The sequence below is a fragment of the Molothrus ater genome, chromosome 1, assembly GCF_012460135.2.
Source record: "Molothrus ater isolate BHLD 08-10-18 breed brown headed cowbird chromosome 1, BPBGC_Mater_1.1, whole genome shotgun sequence".
NCBI classification, from domain to species: Eukaryota; Metazoa; Chordata; class Aves; order Passeriformes; family Icteridae; genus Molothrus; species Molothrus ater.
The window spans coordinates 87,361,372-87,387,836 of NC_050478.2; the positions used below are offsets into that span (position 1 = coordinate 87,361,372).

Here is a 26,465-nt window from a genome sequence, read left to right on the forward strand (position 1 = left end):
TGTCAAGAGAAGTACTAAAATACAAAGCAAAGTTTCAGATACAACTTTTTAAGCCATGGACCAAAGAAGTGTAAAAATTAATGAATACTTAGCTCTAACATGACCAATGCTGCTATGAAGTGCCTAACTAAATAAATTCTTCAGCAAGAATGATAAAATACACCTTTTATAAATATCTTAATACTCCTTCTGTGAATGCAAGGGAGCTTTAGGCAGGAATGTTTGCACAACTTCAAAAGTCTTTAATTTTAAGTACTCAACATTACCTACGCCTACATTTTGGAAAAAGGAGATTGACATCAGAACCCATTGATCTTTGTTCCATAACTGTATTCAAGTCAAACATTCAATCTCCATTGACCATTTCAAGTATGAACACAGCTCCATTAAGGAAAAAGGGAAAAAAAGTACATGAGTGACCTCTTCTGGTGAGCAAAAAAAAAAAACCCACCCAAACTCAACCATAAACCAAACATCAATTTCAGAAAATACCCTGATCATGAATCTCAGTACATTTAACTCAGAAAAGGATACCATGAGGTTATTACAGGCAATTACACAAAAAATTGACAAAAACACCTTAATTATTTTGCAAATGTTTCTGATGTGAGGTAAATTAAAGAGAAAAAAAATCTAAGTGGTTCTTCTGTTGACAAGGGAAGTGTCAACAGGGTGCAAAACAAATCTGTACCTGTAATACATAAGCTAGTAATTCTTTTACTAGAATAAATTTTGTAATTACAAATGTCTATATATTAGCCTTATCATATAGGTATAAAACATAGACATACAAAGAAATAGAAACATTGAGGTTTTTATATATTTTTGTATATTTTATAGTCTTGGAATGGTGACAAGTTCAAGTACAGAGAATTAGTTCCTAAACATTTAGAAAAATTCTTTAAGTTATACAATCTCGTATAAGTATCAGTAACCTTCATCAGCAATGAAAATGAGCTTTATGATTGTATTTTTTAGCACACTGTACCTTTGCAGTAAGGAGAAGAGCTAGCAGAAGGGTTCCTATCACCAGCACGAATATTATGAAAATGCTGATTATTTTATCTAGCATTTTCTCCAGCCACACGATAATCTGTGCAGAAAAAAAAACACCAACAAATTATAGCACATAAATCAATCTTTAATGAAAGCAATGCTGTATGCTATGCAACAGTATTGTTATTTTTATTTACAATCACAGTACAAAATCAGGCTCTAATCAAACAGCATTTATGCCCAAGCTTGGAAATGAACAATTAACAAGCAATGTTAGCATGATTAAGGTCATGGTATGACATGTGATTTTGCAAAAAACATGTACACATTACCACACAACACAGCAAGCTCTCTGCAAAGCAAGCAATAATTCAACAATTACTTACTAGACCTAGAGAAGTACCTAAAGAAGACATTCATGTCAACTAGAACCCAGAAATTTGTCTTTGTTTCTTGTCCTTCAGCAACCTGGAAACTTACAGATATTGTCTGCACAGGACTTCAAAGCTATCAAGGTATACTTTAAAGCACAACCATAACTTTCAGATTTGAATAGCTAAGAGCCATCTAAATGACAAATGAGGTATTTTTGCAAGTAATAAAATTTTTAAAGCTGCCTCATCACCTTCTGAACTGAAATGGGACAGGTGGGGTTCTGCATTATTGAATATCAGGCCAATTATTCAGCACCAACTATTTCTATCCACTTCCAGTCTCAGGAGGATGCTCAGCATTAAGCATGCATCAGCTAAACTGACTGATACAGGAAACAGGCACATTTGTTGCTCTGTCAGTTCACAAAAGGCCCATTCTATACATGTCCATAAGCAAATAGTAATACCACATTTGAGTAGAGAAATTCTGATAATGTCACTCAAAACAATCAAACTGCTCAGTCACATGACTTTGCAGAGTGCTCTGGAACACAGCAAGCTGAGCTTCATCTCGTACACAAACTGATTGTTTACATAAAAAGCTGTGAAAGCACATGCAAGCATGATCAAATACATTTTTCTAGCTCCTATGGTTCAAATACCAGATCTATTTCTATTCCATTTAGCATTACTACAGCAAAAAGCAACAGCACAATTGTAAAATTTGTGATTCACGAGAACTGAGGTCAAAGCGTCAGTTGTGTAGTAAGCAAAAGTACTTCAAGTCCAAGTCATATATTCAATGATTAAGTTGGTAACTTTTTAGTTAGAGATCTTATAACACTACTAACATGCATGCTAATGGTTTACATTAGTTCTTTCTGCATTATTTACCCTATCCCTACAAATGAAATTGACCCTGGAACAACAAACTTCTCAGACTGCTCTGCGATGACTGAACTGGTCAACACTGAAGTCAGATCTCCTATTTGACAAAAGCAAGGATTTTTTGTGTGTGTGTTCATCCAGTAGTATCTGAGCAGTTCATATACATCAAGTAATTATTTTTAAATTTCAAATTTTTACAACCAGCTCCTTGTTTGATCTAAATTAACAAGTTCTTGTAACAAAGTCTGTACTACATTAAGAACTGCAGAAACGAACTCAGAAAACACAAGGAAGTGTGAAAAGTCTTTTGTCTTAGGTATTTTTAACCAAAGTCTGGTTTTCAGCATTGCTAACAGATTTCAGCCATCAGAAATGCATTGCCAGTGCTGGAGGGAAGTGACCTGCCTGCAGCAGTACTACAGCTCTAAAAAACTTTGAGCAGCCCCTGCACAGGGCATATATATAGGGGTTACCTCTTTGGAAATAAGACTGAAATGAGATTTGCTGTATCCTTCCAAGCCTCATGTACATCTAGTGATTATGCAAGAGAAGCAAGAAATGAAGGTCCTTGTTTCAAAGAACACAAATAAAAAAATATCACCAAGAAAACACCACTGGATAGGCAGAGGAAGAAAATTTTATAGCATGGACTTCAAAATGAAGCTATTAAAAATTAAAACTGCCCTCATCATTTCGAAGTTCAAATTACTATTTACTTTCTAAGTCAGAGTTTAAAGAAATCCAGTAGTCCTACAAATAGTACTTTAATCAGATTTACTGCAGCTATGTAATTGGAAGTACTGTCAGAGATTTCAAAAAATGCTAGGCTCAATTATTGTGTGAGGGGTATTCAATAGGTGAAATCTCAGTGGAGGTGAGGCTGAGTGCTTTAGATGTTTTGCCACGTAGCAACTAATGGAAGGGCAAGCTCCAAAGGACCAGGATGAGGATTCTCTCCGAGATGGCACAAGGTATCTTTCCCAGACACTCATACTGACAGTTCAAATATGCCTAGACTGCCATTAAGGTGCAGCTGCAGCACATGTGAATCCTGGATTACCTTTAATCTAGTTAGCAAAGACATGGCAGCACTGATGATGTACTGGTACCAGCAGCAGCCTCAGCCATGCCAGCCCACCTTGTCTCTATTTACTTGGGCAGGTAGCCCAAGGAAGCCTGATGAAAGCCAGCTTTGGCAAGCCTACAGGTACTGCAATTACATCTCTCAACACAGACTTAAGGGGATCCAAGTTATCTAAGTGGTACAGATACATCACAGCAGAAGACTGAATTGGACTGAGTATTGTACAAGTAAAAGCAGATGGACATTGTCTTAAGGTTATATTTATTCTTTTTTTTTCTTCTATTAAAACATACTTTCTTCCCCTACATCAACCCACAACACTTCCTTAGCAATCCCTCACCTTTTCACACTCCTGTTAAATAATGCATAGGTGCAGAAGAGCTACTCACTGCAGGGAAGCTGCACTGTTAAATGCCTGTGTGGTCGTATTTATCACTGAATCAGGTCCAGACTTCACTCTTACCCCAACCCTCCAGACCTCCCTTTACACCCTTCCTGTAAACCATGGGCATGCACACAGAGACAAACATGTACTGACTAAACACACTCATTAGCCAGAGGTCATGAAGTTTTATATTCGGTTCCAAGCCTCTAATCCAAAGGTTAGTCAACAGCAGAAAGCTGAGGCTGCCACAGCATCTGAGATTATGCAAAGGTAAAGGAAAGCTAGGCTCCTAAGCTACAGAAGGTCAACTTGTCAAACCAAACTGAAATATTACTGATTTGTGATAGAGTGTTCACAAAAAAACTGTCTTTAACTGTCAGAGTTTTGAACGGAAAGGTTATCAAGGTTTTTATTTTCATTTAGCTCACAGAAAAAAGGTATTTAATGACTGAGTTACGTTTTATTAGAAAGCTCCTCAATAATTTGCAAGTACTCCCTCTTTCAATTTTTGGATGAAGACACAGAACCATATTACGCTAAGCTGTAACAGAACTACAGTCCATACATAAAAATCAGAAATCTTACTATCTAGACAGGTTCTCCATGTTTTGCAGTATGATACATCATCTATGAATTAATATTTGCAGGTTTCATACTGCATAGCCTTTGGGGCAGTAGTTTTTCTAGTATGTTTAATTTACTACATTACCCAAACAGTAAAGCACACCTAGGCATCTACTTCATATTTGATTAAATCTATATTAAAAAAATTACCAACATGGACTTTTATTTTTTCTGTAAACAGCTCCACTATTTATGAGGATTTTTTCCCAAGACATTCCTTAGACTTCTCATTTCCCTTTTCTTAGTTAATATTTGAAGATACCATCTCATTAATATCATCTGCAGCGAATAAGGGGAAGTCTGTAACCAGAACACATCCCAAGGTTATGGTGAAATGACTCAGCTGAGTAGTTAAGCTAGGAAATGTAGAGAACAGTCTGTGTGAGGTCTCAAGTCTACCTACACCAGTATTCCTGCAGAAGCAGCAGAAGAATTTAGCAATTCCTTCTAAAGACTCCTGACATAGACAATGTTATTAAGAACAAATTATGCCAGACTGACGGAATCTATTCTATATTTTGGGCTATATATACCACAAACAGGAATCAAAGTAGTCATATCACTAGTAGTCATAATCAACCATCATTTCAAACTCTACCATATCCATATGACTTTAAATTTCCTGTTGGATTATCAGAAATTTATGTCTGTGGTCTCTGACATATGTCCCTTCAAAGACAGGCGAAAAAAGGAATCACCTTTAACTGCAGCCAGTGTTCTGTTCTTCAAAAATCCCCTCTTTTTTCTGCCTCTAGTAGAGTGTGACATTTTTCCAAAACTTTTTTTAAAAATCACCAAAACACTACACACAACAAAATTAACCCACCGGTTGCACATTTTTTCACTTTTTTAAAAATCTTGCTTATAATACTATTATTGTATGTTCATTCACAGAAGTCAACGCTGTATGTAATACTATCAGGATTTCAGGATATCTACTTATGAAACTGTAAAGTAAACCAACAGTTTTCAAAGATAACTCCAAGGAACTAAAAAAACATGCTCTGTTAAGAAATTATATCCACAGGGTTTTGCCAAATAATGTGAATTTCTAAACTAAAAATGAAATCCATACATTTTTAGCATTTAAAGCTATTACAGTTAAATTGGTTTTGCAACCTACCAGTATTAAGGAAAAAAATCCCACATCTACCTACTCATGAATTTTCAATAAAAATGACAAATGACAGAAAATAAGCAGTTGAGACTACACTTTCTCTTGTGGGTCACCAAACTCAGCTCTTTACCTGAACTCTGCTAGCAAACTGTTATTTAATTAAAAAAAAAAATTATGACAGGTTATGGTTGCACATATTTACTAACCACAAGTCACTCACGTAAGATAAAGATTTCATAGCTGGGAAATAAAAATGTGATTTTAAAACAGGAGAAATACAGTCAAGGGCAAAAGAACATTAAAAATGCCCCTCTTCATGGACAATTATAACTAAATCATGAAAACATATCACACTGTTTTAAAAGCCACACAATAGGAAAAAAAAATTTAGCTATACCAACTACCTAATTTTTTGTTTTAAACTAGCTTTTTTCTTTGCTTCAGACTGGTTAAGATTCAGCAGTTCTGAGGCCATGCAAAGTCGCATTTTGTATACATTCACTCCTGGTACATGAGGTACTGCAACAGTAAAAGACTGACAGCACTCAGTGAAACCAGCCCATGCATCATTTGCAAGCACCTACAGAACTACAACTGTGCTTCACAGCCTCACCACTCCCCTGGTAATTTGGTTAACTGATGCTTTCCCTGAGCAGAGAACAGCTCTCCAGACTGGGAGAGAACCGGTTTCGTTAGGTGTACAAGTGGGGACCAGGCAGGGATCAACTATTCTTAAATAAAAGTGCCCCTAAATCACTCTACCCCTTGAAATACTAATGCAATACTCTGCTGTGCTAAACATTTAACTGTGTGTATTTCTACTGGAGTAGAAGAGATCAGACAGAATTATATGACCTTCAGTAGCTTATACCAAGAGCTGGAAAAGAGGCATTTGAGAGAGAAATCTATATGAAGCAAGGCATGTTAAGGAGTGTTCATGCTGCAAAATAAAAAAAAAAAATTATAAAAAAATCAAACTCCCCAAAACCACAGAATCCATTAGCTGGAATCATAATTTTTCTGTTTATTTACCTTCTTATTAAGCCAGTGCCACAGCTTGTCAGTGGCAGGCGGAGATGGAAGAAAAGGGAAAAAAACACAACACAGTGGAAAATTATTGAAAAATGCAGTAATAGGGAAAAAAAGCAATGAGAGGCAGGCAAAGTCATCCACAGAATGAAAATGAAATTGTTCTAGACACAAAGGTAAATTGCAATAGGAAGAAAAGATAATAACAAATTCTAATGCAAGAACCTGGGTTTTACTACTAACATGCAGTTCTGAAACAAAGAGGGATATAACAAATATGAACAATTTTAATGGCATTAACAGAGCTATCAGCATAATCTGGACAATTCCAGTTTAATTATACTGACAGCTACCATCACATTTCAGAGCAGGACTTGTACTCTGAGAAGGACATTTCAGCAAAACACCAAATCTTGACATAAGGTAATTGTTTATGGCATTAATACTCCCGTTCAGACATTCAAATATTCCCATTCTACGCATTTCAAAACACTCCTATTATGTCAATTACTCTTGGACAGATTTCATATGTTTTTTTGGTACAACATTCATATTAAAGCACTCACATTCAATGGCACAACATCAAACACATAATTAAGTCTGATATACATACAACAGCAAATTGTAGATCATATAAATGTAGAGATTTCATGTAATTCTTCTTGCACTTCTTAACAGTCATTTTCTCCTTTTGCACTGAAGTTATTTTTCATTACTGATGCTCATCCACATGCTAAAGTATATCCATTTCAGGACCTAGTTTATGTAGGATTATACTCCTAATTCTAACCATTACTAATCATTAGTAGCATAATCAGAACAGAGAAGAGCTTTAATGTTGTTATTCATCTCTGTTAGAGATTAAGATCATGTAAGTGAAGTTTGTTTCTCCCTGAAAACAAGACATTGAAATCTCAGTAAATCTAACATGTTCACCAGTTGCCAGAAATTACATTAGCTCCCAATGGAAACAAAAGGCATGAATATTTCATATTTATAAAAATCTCATAACGTTAATTAAGTTAGAAGCAGATTTGCAAAGAATCATGAACATTAGGAAATATGAAAATAAAATATGCCATAAAGCACCCATGTTTACTAGCTTTGCTACTTATGGAAAGAGTCACAGTCAGAGAAATCAATTACAAGGCTTCAAAAGCCTCAAACTGACACTGTAGAATTTGTTTCTACTTTACCTCTTCACCTATGGAGTAATTTATCCCTGAAAAAAGGGAAAGTTGTTTTCTGATTAAACGACATACTTTTAACTTTATTTCTCCACTTTAAAACCTACTGTCTGTACCTGAGGCTCGTTTTGGAAAAAACACAGATCTCATGGCTGTATTGCTCCACTTGGCAATCCCATACTAAATACAACAAAAGAGCCCTAAGATTTTAGCTGAATGTGAAAGGAAATCTTTGGTATTTTTCTGTAATTTCAGCCTCTGGGAATTGGATGATAAATACAGTAACTAGGAAATAACATTAGATGTCCAAAATAAAAATATTTTTTATCAACATTTAAGACGATACTTGGAAGGCTCTACCTGCTTATTAGCTTACTAATACTGATGTTTAAGAAGTTCTACAAATGTAATCAACCTACATTTGAAAATAGGCTACAGCTTAATTCTAATCTTCAAGTCATCCAAAACTAATAAGTCTATAGCCACTTTTCCAGTATTTTATTGGAAAACTATTCATCTAAGTTCCCACATGTGTATGAAAGTATTTTCTACAATAATATAACTATTGGCAGAGATTATGCTTGTTTTCTGTGCTTGGTTAAGCTATGTAATGAACTTGGTACCAGAAGAAATAGAAACTGACTTTATCCAAAATGCAAACAATCTAAATAATCCACATATAAAATTCTACTGCACTATACCTAGAAAAAGTATATAGCAACTACATGATTCACTCAAGTACATCAGAGAGCAAGTATGTAAAATATTGCTACATTCCAAGGAGTAAAAGTCCAGTGCATGCAGCTGAGCCATTGTCAGTGCTGCTAAACTCCCTCACAAATTCTTATAACCAAACTGCAGTCATTATATTGTAAGACAACAATATAAAATAAAATAAGTAAAAATTTTAAAATAAATAAATAAAAAAACAACAACACAGTACAGAAATTATTAATTCTCTACTGTTGATAAGAACACCCATGACACCCCATCTGTTAAGTTTAGGATGGCTCAGTGGCTGACAAGAGAAACCTCCCTACTCTCTCCTCCAGGAAGTCTCTCACATCTGAACTGCTGTCTGCTGACTCTCCATAAGGCAAATGCACAGCCAGGAACAGCACTCAGTAAGAACAGGATACAGTATCCACATCCTATTTTCATAGCCCATTCTGAAAGGAGACACATTCATACAGACTGACCTACTGCTTACAAAAACAATAAAATGCAATGCCCTTTTCTTTCTCATTACCAGAGTTTCTCTTCATTTCAAATTTTTCTGCACTTCCAGAAGAACCAGGGTTAAATGAGAATTGTCAAAGAAGAGGAGCAGTTCTTTTCTTGATGGTTTTGTTTAAAAAACAGATATAATCAGTAAAGCTCAGATCTGCATGCATGAGCAGTACTCACTCATTTCTCACAACAAGTTATTTTCCAGACTATCTACACTAGTCTCCTAAAATTTGTTTGGGAAAAAAGACATGCCTCTCTAAGATATGTTCCTTAGTCTCACTACATTTCACTCAAATCTGGAATTATATCCTAATTGGACATACCATGTTTGCCAGCCCAAGTACTACCACTAAGTGTTTGTGTGAAAAAGACCTTGTCAATGGCTGGCTTTACTTAGCTAAGATTCTCAATACATCCTGGTGCCAAGATTCAGTTTCAAACTTACTTTGCATACCCACAAAAAACAAACAAAACAAAAACCCTTAGGAGATCCAGCTCCCATGTAAATAAGCTAGAAACAAAATATTAAAAATTAAAGTTCTAATTGCAAAGGAAATGATCCCTCACTCTTGGTTTCTCACACGCCCCCAGTAAAAAGTAAGCTGTAACAATTTACTCTTTAAATTTCTATTTTGTGTTCACGTATTTTTTACTTTCTCTTCAACAGTGCCTACTGAAGCCAAAATATTCAGCAATACAATTTTAAAAATCTTGCAAGGATGTAATTTTCACTTCTCTTATTTCCTTGTCCCTACAAAAAATGTAACTGCCAATAACCTGTGGCATTGCTTCCCAAATTCTGAGACACCATGCATCCATCATCCTACAATATACACAATGAGCACAGCCAGTAGAAATTAAAAGATATGGATGCATTAGTGTGATAAGCATTGGAAGACTACATATAATCCCAGCCACCCATGATAAATGCTGGCTGAAACAGAATTAGAATAGGCACAAATGAGAACAACAGAATCATGCAGATTATCAAGTGCCCTTCTAGTAATGTCTGGGAAAGCTTAAACTGCTTTAATACACAGAGCACACACTCAGGAGGAATACAGCTGTCATCTAAAAAATGGAGGGGTGAAGGGAGATGGGGAAATGAGTTGGTCAACACTGTTCTCCTGCTTAGACAAAAACAACATGTAAATAAACTGACCTTAAGTACATTTAAGCTGAAGAGCGAGAGGTTCTGCTGCACATTAAAGCCCTACCTTCTTTAAGGAGAAAAGACTTGCTGGAATTAGGAAGGATACTGTATCACACAGTTATACAATACAAGGATACCAAACTTGACAACTCATGAAACAATACATTCAACATTGTGTCTAGAGTGGCTTCTTACTTACAGAACAAAATCTTCTTAAGAAAAGCTTTGTATAATGTAAGCTTTTATCCCCACATTAGGAATTTTCACTGCCTTTGGAAAACCACATTATTGTGTTTATAGCTGTATTTTGAAAGGCTTTTTCTTTTTCAAATTCTTCCTCAATGAACCCTGTGAAATCATTACTTTTTTCCTACAGCCATTTTAATACTTTTGTTGACCTTTTGTTTTCCATTCACCCATCAGATCCAGACTTAAGCCCCTCCCTCTCCTATAGAAATTTAGAGCTATAAACTGCAAGACCAATCTGCCAAGGTACAGATGCTCTGACAAATGTACTTACAGGGTTTAGCTCTTCAGTTATAGAAGTCCTAAGATAAAGGCCTTTTCCAGAGCAGAGAATACTTCAATAACACATTTACAGAAAGCATATTCTTACACAGTGCCACAGCTATTACGAACAAAATAATCCATCTATCCATTTACATGAAAATTAAAATTCTTAATGAAAGAAACTTTATAAATTTCCTGGAGCTTTCCAACTATGCAATTTGCAATGCAAATGTTGGCATATTTTGCATGGGGAAGAAGGAAGGGGAACACAGAAGCCTTATTCTGTGGCAATTCCCAAATACTTTATCCCACATATTTCTTCACTTACAGAGGGAAGACTCATTTCTGTACCACCATAGTACTGTGTGCAACAACTTTGCTTCCACACAGTACCGACAAATATGTCTGAACTAACTTGGACCCTACTACCCAAACACAATGGTCTGCTTTTTAATTAATTTTTCAAATTAGAAGTAGGAACATCTTATCCTTCAGACTAAAGCTCATTAGGTTTAAATTCAAAATTTTTGTAACCAGGTAAGATTAAGAGAACTTTGCCTTACTCAGATAAGGAACCTTATAAAGGTGAGTCAACATTTTAAAAGTGACTTCTGTAAAGGTCTGCATGCAATCATTTAACAAATTTAACTGTGCACTTAAGTGTGAATAGTGATAGAAGAGACATAATTTAAAATACACCATAAAACAAATACAATTTTACATGAAAGACATATCCATTAGTGACAGACATTTATTTTAGAATTAAAGCACCTCAGAATATGGTGAAACAGAATAAAACAAACTTTCAAGTTGCTTAAGGAAGTAAGTAGAAATACCTTACTGTCAAGCTTTAGCATAACACTTCCAAGTCCTCTGATGGGCCGTGGAGCAAGAGCTTCCTGACGTTCCTTCACAAAACTTTCAACTAGTTGCCACCAACTTTTGCAGTGCTTTGCCATGAAGTTCAAAACTCCAAAATGAACCACGAATTTTTTAAGTGCCCAAACTGTAACCACAAGAAGGAAATTTCCTATCAGAGATTTCAGAGGAGCACCACAAGACTACTTATTTTTATTCTATTCTGGAAGACTGATTAAAAAAAGGAAAAGACTCTTGAGTTTTATTTCCCATTAAAAACTTCTGGAATTTTCCAGTGTTTTTAGTACTAATCTCCTCACTATCTTTGCAGCTGTGCTTATCCACATGGAACTTAGATGACAGCACAAGAAAAGTGACAGCACACTACCCAAAAACGCAGCTCAGACTTGATCAAGGCCTGGGATAAGAAGGTGCCACTCCATTATTCCAGTACAGTGGATTTCTTCATATCCACACATACACATCAAGCCAAATGGTTCCACATTAAGTACCACAATCAGAACTTAACAGCACCTTACACATAAAAGAAAATCTTCAGCCTAAATTCTTAAGCTTTAGGCCTTCTAAGTTGTTAAAGAGTATCTTTGCTTCAAGAACTGACTACACATCATGCAGAATTTCATAGTAAAGAAGCATCCATTTAAATCTTTTGAAATATTACTGATAAGATTTTGCTTTTAAACATTCAAGAAAGCTATTTGTGGTTAGCATTTCATGCATTTCATCTTGGTAACACAGCATACTGCAGTTTCTATCACTACTTGTAACTTCACTTTTTTAATAATTTTTTTTTTTGGTGACTATTCTCCAAACTAGATTCATTACTTACTACCATACATGAGCTCCACAACAGTTGGCAGTACATCACTTCATCATAAAAAATTCACATCATGTTTCTACTTGGAGAAGTGTAAAATGGCATACATAGCCAAAAAGGTCAACTTTCACTGCCTACAGGGCATTTATCCAAATTCCACAAGAGCTTATTCTCTGGAAGCCACACATGTAATAGTTTATGTTCTTGTTTTGGAGAGCCAGCGCAATTATTTGCTGACATTTAGTTCACTTACCCTCTGGCACCACCATGTGGCAAATATGGGATTTATTCTCTTGAAGAAACAGAATAATCCAATAATTTCTCTAATAAAATGAGTGGCAAAGATACAAAAAAGGAGAAAACACAGTGCAAGTGCCAGCATTGAACTTAAAGGCTGAAGTTTTGTATGATGAAATGCAGCTCATGGTCACAACACAAATTGCTGCTCAGCAAAGCCAGGCAGGCTTGCATTTTACAAGGTGAACAAGATCCTCAAATGGCATTCTAATCTTCCACTGTTACTTAAGTGTAAGTGTTTACACAGTATCTTCTGAAAAAGTGTACTGTTACTCATTGCAAAGGAGGTGCTACAGTCAAACAGCTGTAAACTTATTAAGTTAAAAAGAGACAAGAGAGGAAAAGCTAAAGAAACTGTTATTTCTAATTGTTATTAGAAAGCACTGAGCAAAACAAGAAAAAGACTGCATAGTAACAAGTTCCAAACATCTGCAGGAAGCAGAAAATTACCTGAAAAAATTAAAAAAAAAAAGATTCAACAGAACAAGCAAGGAAGTAAATGAAACATCTTAGAAAGAGACAATATCAGGATTTCCAGGCTCAAATCACTCAGTAAAATGCTGCAAGTGCTCCACAACGTGTTTCATTGCTTAGCTTTTCAATTCATAGCAATTCTTTCCCCTTTTCATTTTATGGTATAATTATGGTATAATTTTCCCACCCTCTTCACTAAGCAATTTTAAAAGACCATTTCATTCCAAGTGAAGAATAAATGCATTCAGGGAAAAATGTTAATGGCACCAAGGCGTTTCTAATAATCTAAATGCTACTTTGTGTGAGTCCTCTTTACCAGTATAAGGAACTCTGGTGAAATTAACACCTATTTAGGGTTTTGGGGACTTTTACATACTAGAAGCATCCTCTTTAAGGTTTCAGAAGTGCTTTAAGTTATTGTTAGTTTCTTTAAACTTGAACCATTGCAAGGAAACTTGCTTTATTAGCCTTCCTATTTTCCTAGTATTTTTACAATTCCCTCTCTTTTAGCCATGCAGACTATCATCACTCACCTTCTGACCTTTAATGTAATCCACTGTTCTAAGTTTGGCTCTGTTCATCATTATACTGCCCATGTGCAATATCTTTCTGATGATTCAGTTCTATGCCACAAAAAAGCACGTCATGGCCCAGTGTCACTGCTAAGGCAACAAGTCACAAATATTCCCAAAAGCAATTTCTCTTTTGGATTAGTTTATTGTTTGGGTAGTTATTTTAGACCTAATGACTGTCAGGAGCAGTATTCATCTGTCTCATTTAGATGTGTACTTCAATCCAGACTTGTGTGGCTCAAGCTTAAACCATTCACTTCTGTCTAGCTGCAGAACTGCTGCTCCCCTTTTTCCTCACATGTAGGGGTTTCTGAACAGTGGTTAAGTTACTCCTTGACTTTTCAGTAAACTAGTCACGTAAACTCTGCTTCTAATAAGTCTAAAATTTATTTTCTAATTGCTTTTTCACTCCTGATTGCCATCTCCCATGACACCCAGACACCAACACTGGGAAGCTCCTTCTGTAGTAGCTATACTGGAATGAAACAAAGGTCAAACCCCTCTCTGCTTTACCATGCATCCAGCTATTTATATGTCTTGCCATCACATTACCCCTTAGCTGCTGCTGCAGTGCCACAGCCAAAGGTGCAGCTGTTCCTTTCTCCATGCCTTAGAGTTCACAGCCCTTCCAATCTCTAAGTGTGACCCCCAAGTCACAAGTTCCAGATGGTTTACAGAGCTTTGTGCTCTGTGCACAGGTGTCAGGCTTTGGCAGCAGGGTGGCCTCTGGGGTGGCCACCAGGGGAAGAGACCAGGGGTTGCCTTGTCTCAGACACAGCTCCAGGTGGCTCCACAACAGCTCCATCCCTGGGCAAAGCTAAGGAAGGGCAGAAACCCTGGGCAGGGACAGCAGGAAGGAACACAGAAAAAGTGACTAGAGAGGAAAAAGCAACAGAAGGATGAAGAGAGGTAATGAAAAGGCCAGGGAAGCAGAAGTGCTCTGCAGAGGAGCACACACATCCCTCAGAGGGACCATGGCCTACAGAGGATCCATGCTGGAGCAGGTACACATCTTGAAGGGACTGTGGCCTAGGGATAAGGAAAATCCAAGCCCATTCCTCCCTAAAGGGAATAAGCCCACATTAAAACACTGGAAGAATGACTGGTTTGGAGGGTATTTGGCCACTAGCTGGGGCCAACCCACCACACTTTGTAAAAAATAAATTAGGTACATTCAAGTGATAAATGCATTTTAAAATGCTAAAACCTAGCATTTTAACTGAAGTTTAGAGAAAATCCAAGAAAACTAGGAAACTCACTTTGTTTACAGTAAGGGGATGGGAAGAAATGCGTTCCAATTCATAGTAGCTCACACACACTCCCTGAGTTCCCATTTTCCCCTTTCACTGCCCCAAAAGAGTAGAGGAAAAAGTGGCATCCAGTTTTAAAATAATATCTTTTGATAGCTATTGTAACAACTCCAATTCTTACCTGATATACAGAGAACACACGCATATAGATGTGAAGCAACAAAGCTAATTAACCTCAGACCTAAAATTGGAACTACATTTATCTTGTCACTTGTCCACAGTGCCTAGCAACCCATTTTTTACAGAAATTAAAAGTTAACATGAGCTCTACTTCACTACTGAATAGCAGCTAAACTATTCTTCATTTATCGGTGCAAAAATATGAAAGAACTGACATCAGGAGGAAGAACTAACTGGTCTAAACCAGAAGTATTCTTACTATGTAAGGTGTGGTCCTAAATTATTTAAGGCAACTACAACAGTCAATAGACAAAGCAATTTAACAGAGTTGTGCACTACAAGGTAATAGCCAGGGCACATCAATCCTCCTTTTTGAAGCTACAGTTCATCTTGTCTTAACAAGTCATGAAAAAGCTTTTATTTAAAACTCATACAAGCCTACAAGCCTTTCCTCCTGTTAACATGATGCCAAACATTTCTAGTAATTGGATTATTACCTGCAAATGGCACTGGCAACAGCTGCACAATCCAAAAATTTAGCCAGATCTGAACAATGACAATGGCCCACACAAGAGTAACAAAGTAAATATCACTAGTTTTCTTTTTTCTAAGAAAAGATCCAATCTCAGTTCTTTGTCTGTTCCCAGAAGATGATGAAGAGGAGGTGCTGAAAGATGATGAAGCTCGTGGAGGTGGAGGCTGATCACTTTCTGCTGTTGATCCTAAAACAAACGCATGCAAACAAAGAAATGGAAATTATCACATTAATATTCACCACAAAATAGAATATGTTCCCTATTCCCAAATTATCTCCTTTTTTTTTTGGAAGGTGGGGGTGAAGGAAGTGACAGCAGCAGAAGGCTGTGTTTTTGTTGGTTTGGAGTTGTTTTTTTTCTTTTAATTTCTCTAAAAGAATGAGACAGCCTTGGCACTGATCTGCATTTTGAAAAGCTGGAACAAGGCTGTGTAAACTCTCCCACATCCTGCATCACCATGCCAAGCAGTGCTGAGAGGAGGAGAGATGAGAAGTTGCTACAGCCTCTGAGAGGGCTCCTGTCCCTGCAGGTAAATTACAACCCAAATATGTTTTATCAAAGAACCATAAGACCATGAAAAACACAAAATATAATTACCTTCTAGAAAAAAATCTGAAGTCTTAAAATAAATCTTTCACTTCCCTTTACTTCAAGTAGTCAAAAAGGAATCTTGATTTGCTCAAAACTCATTTAAACAGAACAAAAAATATAGATTATGCATTGAAGAGAAAGCTTGTATCTTACAACTGTCTCACTACTTTTCCAGATCACTCACAACACAAACATAGGAGCACTCACACTGTCATCCTAAATTCCTTGCTCTGTATAACAAATATTAGTAACATCAAGCACAAGTTAGTGGATAACAAATTTTGTCAGTCTCTCACAAGTTAGCTAACAAGAAATTAAATTCAAAAATGTAAACTGATGTGTTAAAGACCCTATACATAAACAAGTCTTTTCATGCAAAAATATCATGTTCAAATTAAAATTTTTGGATGCAGAACATGTCAATTTATTTATTTGTTTATTTGATCTTTCAATTACTGGATGACACCAAATCCATCTTCAGCCACTCTATGTAAAATCCCTCCCTGAAAACAGCAGTAGTAGCTTTTACTGAGGCTCTGTGCTGCTGTCCAAATGCACACATTGCCCACACATCACTACTTGAGCAAAGTCTGCAGGAAGGCACACTACACTTGGGCATAGTGCAGGAAGGCACACACAGAAAAACCTGAAAGTTTCTCTGTGCTGAAGCATAAAAGGCAATTTAATATGCTGGTACCTACCACACAGCTGGTAAACGATGAGCACAACTCTTTCACTGGGCTTGTGCCACAGATGCATCATCTCCCATAAAGAAAAACTGCATAAAAACTGTACTACAGCACACTACATGCACAGCAGTCAAACTACTTGTGTTCCACACACATGTTTTTAGCTGCAGTGTGTCACCAAAACCATTCCTAGCCTAAAGTATGACAGCTAAAATGTTCAAAAAGGCAACACTCATTTGTCATACAGTAAGAGTAAGTAACAAACTGCATCCTCACACAGCAGATGAACACTTCTCTTTTCTTGCAGAAACCTGTGCTGTCCACTTATTCTAGGTAAGTGGAACTACTTTTACAGCCTATGAACACATCCCCACCACACCAAAACAACAGTGCAAATCCATTGATTCACCCAGCTGGAATTGACACTGGATGACAGAAACATCAGATGGTTGCTGGTTATGTATTTGGTGGAACTCCAGAATATTCATGAAGAAACTATGGCACACAACGTGAAAGAAGGAATTCTGCAAGCAGCTAAGCACAGCAGAAGCTTCAGGTGGGGAGGTTATTGGCAAATCAGTGTGTATCTCCAGGGGATGATGGCCAGCCCTACTCTAAAAACAACTTTTCTTAAGGGGAGAGTAAAAGTTACCTGTAAAAAGAAATTTTCTTTAAAAGACAAAGTATTTTTGTCATACAGAAGAAAGTCTGTGATACCCCTGTACTTCTCAGTCTATATGTAATAAAGCAGAAGAGAACTAACAGAAACAAATGGATGCACTAGGAAACACAAATTTGGAAGCTGTATACCCATAATAAAGAATTTTCCCCTTCAATTTATTCAACACTTCGTACAGTTCTGCTCCAAAGTTAATATAATCAACATAAGAAGCAATAATACAACAAGCAGAAACTCAAATATTTATCAAACAAAAGCACCAAAAGCAAAACCAGAATAATTAGCTGAAGTCTATGCCTAAGATGAAAGTTATTCAATATTTTTTGCCCAAAAACTCCTTAGTAGAGTCAACCTTTGGGAAATAAAAGAGAACATTCCTTCTTTTTGTAATGAAAAATTTGATTGACATGTTTTTCCAATGAAGAATTACTTAATTAAATAACAGCAACAGCAATGTTAAAAGCAGTAACAATTTATCAGTCTTATTTCTTACAGTTTCCCTGTAAGTAGACTATACACAGAACACAAAACAGAGGGGCAAGAGATGAGAGAGTAAAAAAGGAAAAAAAAAGAAATAGGAAAAGAAAGAAAGAGGAAAAAGTTCTAGGGCATCCCAAGGCAAGAAAGCTTTTTCAGAATGCAGTTCTCCAGCACTTTTAGCAAAACTAAATTGTCACTCCCAATGAGCCAGTACTCTCCTCATGACAAACACAGGCCTGCATCAGAACTGCCATTTAGATGACTCTCAAAAACCAGTTCACAAAGCTGATCCACCCAGAAAAGAACCAAAATTGCAAATGAAAAAAGTCACCTTCTGCTGGCAAGATATGCTCTGCAAGCCAAGGTGTGAGTGCCTTGTCAACACAAACAGAAAAACAGAACTGTCAGTACAGTGATTTTGTGTAACCTCAGTTTCTGTAAAATCCCATTTAGTGTGCTTCATGATATTTTGAGATACGAAACCTGAAAAACACCTTTCTATCTTCCAACTAATGAGACCACGACGGTCTAAACAGCTAGCACAATGCTCAGGAAAAAATTCTAGCAAAATCAGAATGAATGGTACTTCTTGAACAACAACAAAAAAAGAGCAAATTTTCCAGGCTGCCTTATTAAGACCTGTTCTTTTCATTACACAGTATGTTCTCTGTCACATCAATTTCTTGCTGTCATAGAATTTTGAATCATTCTCCTCCCCAGGGAGAAGACAAAGAAACTGTAACATAAACAGAAGGGCAGGTGTCTGTATCGCTATGCAGGGCATAGTTAGGAAAACAGTAATTTTATTACTATTAATGAAGAAGTCCTCAGAACATCAGGATGAAGGTACTCCTTCATGAAGGACCACATTTTTCTGTAATTTTAAGTGAAAAATATTTCTTATGCTTTTTCTCTAAGAAAACAAGGAAGGGAGGGCAAAAGGGAACCTGAGAGTCATTACCTCATTTAAGGATTTTAGTATCTACCATATTTGAAGCTAACAAGACAATAGAATCTTCTCTACAAAGTACTGCAGTGGCATCTGCTTCAGAAGTTGCAGAATTCTTCTTTGCTGTATACACTGGAAACTCTTGGAAGACCAGGAAGGAACACTTAGACCACATGAACTGGTACCATTAAACTCCTCACCACCAGTACTAAATACCAGTGTTCAACAATAAAATATGGAAAAACATGAGTGTTCAGAACAAAAATATAAAATCAACAAAGCTTATACTCCCTCAGTCTTTTAATAAACAATTTTAAGCCTGGTTGTTCTGTAATGGATTTAATACAGTGTCAGGAAAACCAAAAAAGCAGTAAGTTCTTAAGCTTGTACATAAAACATTTTGCTGTACAAGAATAATACTTCATCATCACTCACAAAAGATCCAAACCAAAGATGGCCAAAATTATGATTAATATATCATAGAACAGAATACTAATTTTTATGAGACTGTTGGAAAATTATTTTAGCTGTTGTTAGGAATTAAAAGAAAACTCCATGCGATTTTTTTTTGTGCTGTGAAGGAAAACAACAGAATTCACAAGACAAAAAAACCCTCATTTGGTTAGCTGTTCCAAGAGAAGTCAAAAAATAGAAAAGATATAAAAGACACATTTGAAAAACTGATCTAGTTATCTGTTCTTGAAAATAGAAAGTAAACAGTCTTAAAGAAGTGAAAAAATTAGAACTGGTAAATGTAAAAAATAGCAATGAAAGAACACAACCACTTACATAGCCTATTTGTGGGCATCTGTTACTTTTCCAGATTTCAAAATTCAGCTTAAAAAAAATTTTGCATCTCCAAAATTAAAGATTGGTCACAGAAATACAGGAGAACTGTCACCATAATGCTCTGAGGTCAAATTTCAGGACAGAATTCCATAGCCTTCTATGTTTATATTGATGATAGTAATGTAAAATGTAGATAAAAAGATAAGAGTAAGTTGTCTAAAGCTGCCATTTTTAGACTTAAAAGTTAAGTTTTGGAGTTCACATTCTGTCAAGTTTAATGATCTGTTTGGTTTGGTTTGCAGGAAATGGATGAAACTTTTCAATTTCCAGAGATCTCAGTAACAGCTTAATTTTCTAGTACCACATTTCATCAAAGACCTACCCAAAAAAAAGTTGGTAAAGTCCAAAATCACTGATGTATATCTAAACACTTTGTCTGAACTCTTTCAAGCCAATTGCCTTATAAAAAGTGAAAGTATCATGTTACTCAAGATACAATGTCAAGTAAACTCACTACAGGAAGGACTTTGAGCGTGCCATATTTAAAGTAGTGGGGTTTTTTCCTCACTGCAATGTACACAAAAATTCCTCCAGTCTGTCTGTACTTGGTCTAGAAATCCAGCTATGTAACATGTAACTGCCAACAAATCCAAAGGCTAGAAAAATTAAAGTAATTAACAATGAAGAACAGGGAAAAAAATCACACCTTCATTCTAAAAAACCCCCACAAAACAGTAATGAATCCTTCTAGTCAGGTCTTCAACAGCCACATAAATTATCCTTTGCTAGACAGCTTTTATACTAGCACCTTCTTGACATTTTTTAAAAACAGATAGACCTGATTCTCAATTTCGACACTATTTGGGACAGAATGAAGAGGTTATGGACTACTTTGAAATTTTATGTGAATTTCATTCATTTTCATGCCTTTAGAGCAAATTCAAATGTTTCTTACAGAGTATTCAGTCACCTGAGGGTTGGGAGGAATGTTCATTATTGGACTCATCTTCTGTCATTGAAATTGCCATGGCAATTGTTGAAGCAGCAATGGAAATCATCTGACCAGGAAGCTCTGCCCCTGTAAAATATATACATGCATGTGAGTAACAAAAAGCTTAAGCCTTAAAATGTTTTATTTGGTGTTAGATATCCACTGGAGCTGTCAGGCAGCAGAATTTATATGCATGGATGCTGTGAGTGTTTAGTATGTATTATAAGTAGTTAATATGATCAAACAGGAATGAGTGCTATTAATTTTAGTATTATAATACACCTGCAGCCAGAACTCAAAACCAGTTATTTGCTTAGTGCTTTTCTTGATAATGAACTGCTACCAACCAAGACATTCACAGATGCTGACAGTCTGATTATTAAAAATTTTTTATACCAGTTAATCATCTTTACTAACCAACTAAAACAGCCAGACAGGAAAAAGGTTTCCTTCATCGGGAATTTATGATGCCTTTGCGTTTTTCAAAACTGACTTGCAACAGGAAAAAAACTATTCTTCTCAAAATCTAAACACAAAACATATTTTTAAGAAACTTATTTAAAAATAAATAACTGGATATTGTAAACTTGCTGGAAGGAGTTATCTTGGTTTCTCTCATAGTCAGCATAATAGGAGCTAATAAACTCATATTGCTCATTTCTTCCAAAATTAGCCTCTGATTTCAAACATCCTGGGCTACCTTCATTCCTGAAATTATATATTGAAATCCATAAACTCAAGGAATTTAGGCTCAATAATGAGTCGCTACTTTACCATGAAAAAGAAACATCAGTCCATGGCAATCACTTTCTGTAAAGAATCCAAGATTGACCTCAGCACAAGTAAACCACTTTGAAACACAATAAACATCCTATAGCAAATTCTTGCAATCCATATGCTATTGAATTTATGGGGATACAGTCCAGATTATTTCATGTGACTTAAGTGAATTTTTGCCTCCAACAGTAAAAGAAACAGTGACTTTTCCTTACCAGAAGACTCCTTTCCATTCTGCTGTTCATGCAACATGCCTACTGTCATCAGAACAACTATAACCAGAAATACAGGAATTCTCCAGGAACCTGCCACAGAAGCTGAAAGATACAGTGTTGGGATTTTTTTTTTTTTAACAAGAAAAATTACACCATTAATAAACCCTACATTTAGCAAAACCAACAAAGGCAGCACATCAACCAAAAAACAAAGAAGTCATAAAACAAACAGGCTTTCTACATTAAAGAAAAGGAAGAATAGAAAACAAACATGAACAAGTTTCTCAATGAACAAATCAAGTTGTTGCTGTTCCTAACTTCAGTGATATTATGTTGATAGAGAAGAATTTTGAAAACAACATTCAAAATCACATGAAAATACACACAGAATTAAAACATTTTTGATAACACCGAAAAGTCATGTTCCCCACAAAAATGTGTATGTATGTTAGATCTCCACAGAATGAGATTTTTCTTGGATTTTGCCTATTCAGCCTATACTACCAGTAAATACAAGACTGTCAAAATTTAGGCAAATGCAAAGTCACTACATATAGCTTAAACCTCAGGAAGCATACCCATGTGGTGAGAACCCTTGAAACCTGCTGCTAAAGTAAAGTAAATCATGAGGTACACTGTGAAACCTTCTTTCATGGCAGTCTTCTATTAACAGCATGATTCTTCCACCATAAACTCTGATATGAGAACATCTATTATATTAAATGTGTAACACAAATCTAAAAGATTACTATAATCTTATAGTTGTATTAACAGATTATAGAGATTACTGGCAAATGTATTTTATACTGCTGATATCATCCTGATATGCTTGTTGACTACCAATAGAATTTTTTTTTTGCTTCTGTTACAACTATTAAACACATTTTGCAGCTTCAGCCTTGGTTAATGGCAGGCTTTCAATAAAATATCACAAATGAATGTCTAAAGCCAGCCTCATGTGACCCCAGCCTTTCCTCACTGTCAAGAAGTTCACATTGTCTGTGAACCAAGTAAGGGGAAACCACAGGAAGTACAAAGGCATGAGGAGTGGAAGACATTGCTCAGCATCTTGATGCCTTCCCACTCCCTACTCTAATGCTCCCTTCTGGACCACAATTACTGAGCAGACAAAATAGCTTGCATTTCAGCTAAGACTATTTCACAGATTTAGCAGAAGAGCAAGTGAGGAGCTTTGTTTGCAGAACCCTCAGTTATCAGAATAATAACTTCTTGTTACTCACCTAAGTGAAAGAGCAGCATAATCCAGACAGGAACAGAGACTGCTTTTAAGTAACGTTCAGTGCTTATATTCCACTTGAATGAAACCATCAGCAGGTAACCAACTACCAGTGTCCATATCTTTAAGAAAAAGATACACACAGGTATGTATACATATATCAAAAGAGAGCTCTACTGTACTCATGTATGTGTGTACATTCATGCACACACCCATAACTGTCATAGACAGAGAACTGAAGTCAGCTTGTAAGCCTTTAAGAAGCCCACATTTCAATTAATTATATGAGTTCATCAGCAGCACCTATGTGGCCACAAGGAGACAAAGCTGGCCAGCATAGCATGCTGCACTCATTCCAGCATGGAGCAATTTGCCAGCTCCTGTGTTTCAGTCCAAAGAGACAAAAGGGAGCTTAAGCCAAAGAAGCCATTAGGAAGCACAACAAAAACTGCTGCCCCTCAGTGGTGCCGGTTCAGATGCCTTTATAGGACATGTAATTTTTTCGTTTTTTTAACTAAACAAACCAAAGACAGGAAGACATCAGTGACAACTTGGATTTGCTGCTTCTAACTGCCTTCTACTACTCTACTCATCAGATAAATCACAATACAGATTTGGAGTTAAGAATCTTGAGATGATGAATTTGAGCTGAAAAGAAAGAAGAAGGAAGGAAGGAAGAAGAGGTAACAGGAGGTGAAAAGCTGCTACTCAGGAGAAGATGTGAAATAAAAGAAGTACAAATACCTGTAAAAATTAAAACCTAGTGTTTCATTCTTAAAATAAATAACTGAAGGCGTTTCTGGCTCAAATTCAATGAACATTCCCTATCCATTACTAGTTAAGTACACTTTCAAATTTACACTTATAAATCCATAAATACCAATGAAGTTTGAATAGAATTTCTATTTGAAGAGAATTTGCTGAATCAGACATCACTGTAAGAAGGAAGAATGCACAGGCAGAGACACAGAACAAGCAATTAGGAAAAACACAGCACAGGAGTTTTCACCTCTACTCTGCACTATACAACTCATGCTGAAAACACAAGTCTCTGAAAAGCAGGTTTGAGTGGCTACTGCCGCATACCTAACTGGTGGAGAGGAAATCTTAACTGTACTGAATTGAGAAGACAAGCAGTGAGTGATGTCCTGATAACTTCAGAGGGAATGATCAAATATGCAAGATTATGTAAAATCACATGTGAACAAAGGTATACCTGCCCTTTGCACACTAATGCAGACTCACAATAATTGTCTAAAACTAATACAACCCGTGGACAAGTCACAAACAAACAGAAATTTTTACCAGAAATGCACAGTAGCACTCCTTTAATAGGTTGAAACATAAATTCACTTAAAGGGCACTTCACAGCCCAGCTCTAATTGCAAGAGATAAGTCATCAAAAAGATACTATCCCACTCCCTAACATCAGCCATACAGCATCTCTGTATGATGAAGGTTCCAGTTCCAAGCAGATTTTCTCATTAGCTTTTAAATTTAATGATAAATTACAAACAGGAGACTCAGTGCGTTCAGTAATTTAAACTTTCTGTTTAAAAACAAGTAGGAGGCTAACAGGGTATAAAAGCCTATGTTTAACAGCCAACAAAGCAAAACACACCACACTGGTTTTATCCATGCATGTAGCTGAACATAATAGGGCTTAGGTATTTAATAGTTTTTTTGTGTTTGAAATTAAAATAATTAATCAGTTATCATTTCTAAAAGCTTAGCAAATGATCCAAGCTGAAATCTTTATTTCCATTGAATAGACAGAAATTGCTTACTTTTAAATAAATCAGTCACCCTTTTTCAGAGATCAAACAATAACCTTCCTGAAACTCTCTAAAAAGAACTGTGTAGTCAACTGACTGGGGCAAGAAGTTTAATTTCAGTGAGACCACAGAATAATCAGCTCTTTATTGGTTAGTGTTATGGCCAAGCACATCCCTAGACTGCAAGAACCAGTGCACAGGAACTAGGGTAGCCTACTTCCAACAGTTCATAGCTGAAAGCAACCGACAAGATAAATTAACTTAAATTGACATGGACTAGGATTTCATCCCATACTGACTTGGCAACAGCATACGTTTTTTTTTCTTAACCCTTTAAAAGCATGTTACATAATTCTTCCCATTGTTTTTCTGGATGGTCTCCAAAAGTTTTGGCTTGAAAAGCATGGAGAATATTAATAGCCTCTCTCTATTATATGTCATTCTCAAGAACTGACATAATTGAAACAAAGAATGAAAGACTGCCTACTTTCACTAAAATTAAGCTACTGCAATTATTGCACTGAAACTGTAATTGATAAGGTTCCATGCTAAGACAAAATGCCTATAAATTTAATTTATAAGGGTGTACAGCTAACCAGGTAACTAATACATACATTTCAGATTTTGCAGAATGTGTTAGCTATCATCAACTATTTATCAAGCTGAAATCAGTTGCAGACCCTAACTTTCACCACGTACTCTGAGATTTTAAATCACTCCTTAATCACAATTATTATTTACAGGCATGCACAACTTCCATATATTACAACTCCGGGATAGTTTAATCCTGCAAGCTGCCCTTCTTCCTTCCCTTGCCTATCTTAACAGAAAGCCAAGACATCATTTTTCACATCTCCCCTGCTGCATTTTGCAGCATCTCTCACAAACTGAACTAAGTGTTGCTTTGCCTTCAGACATGTAAAACTGCCCACTTTTCTCAATAAATAGTGCTAAGAGTGCAGAGTAACTTCTTGGATTTTAGCATCCATTTCTGTGTTAAAGTGGCAAATTTAAGAGGCAGATTTAGAGACATCTAAGGCAACTATGAAGGGCTTTAGTTCTCTTTAAATTGTCAACTAGAGACAAAATTAGACCATAGAAAGATGCAACTTTTATGTTAAACTCCAGCATCTGCTTCAGTGATTTTTCTTTGAGATTTCAGTGCTGGAAAGTCAAGGATTTATCAGCATGAACTATCACAAACATTACTAAAAGTTTGTTTCTCCTTGCTGTTGAAGAAATTGAAGGATTTGAAAATTGGAGACATTCTTTTGGCTTTGACCTCATTTTTCAAGAACAAACTCTACTCAACTTTTGACAACATTTATACTGATTTATGTTGGAGAGTAAAATTCCTTATTTACACAATTCACTCTCCTTTTTCCTATCAACAAGTTAACCTCTGTGGGGAAGGTTTTGCAGATGAGTGCATTCAATAGCTCACTGCTACTGGAAGTGGCAACTCATTATCTCCTATTGCCAGCTGGGCAGTCCCACCTCTTCTGCACAACAGCTTCAACATTCATCCAGCCAGCTCAAGATCCCTAAGCTCATAAAAAACTACCTGTAATTCAGTTATAGCAAAATAAACTCACAGAGGTATGGCAGGCACCAACAACACGGCAAAAGAAGCATTTGCAGAAGGGGAATAGGCAAGAAGAGCTTCCCACTGCAAAGCTGTTGGAATGATTTAGTCTTCCATGGAATGCTG

The 26,465-nt window shown here is 36.2% G+C and overlaps 1 protein-coding gene across 2 annotated transcripts in view; it reads right to left on the reverse strand.

Moving 5' to 3' along the window:
* The window catches only part of TMEM245 (transmembrane protein 245), a 77,732-nt gene that overhangs the window by 44,269 nt on the left and 6,998 nt on the right, over positions 1-26,465 (reverse strand). Inside the window, exons 2-8 of one of the 2 annotated variants that reach the window (XM_036402754.1) lie at positions 22,984-23,101; positions 21,743-21,844; positions 20,730-20,837; positions 15,544-15,768; positions 11,414-11,583; positions 6,501-6,524; positions 989-1,093 (exon numbers count right to left, since the gene is read on the reverse strand). In XM_036402754.1, coding sequence (XP_036258647.1) covers positions 989-1,093; positions 6,501-6,524; positions 11,414-11,583; positions 15,544-15,768; positions 20,730-20,837; positions 21,743-21,844; positions 22,984-23,101 — 852 coding nt within the window. The remainder of the gene's footprint in view (positions 1-988; positions 1,094-6,500; positions 6,525-11,413; positions 11,584-15,543; positions 15,769-20,729; positions 20,838-21,742; positions 21,845-22,983; positions 23,102-26,465) is intronic. The other variant, XM_036402763.1, reaches the window with a different exon arrangement.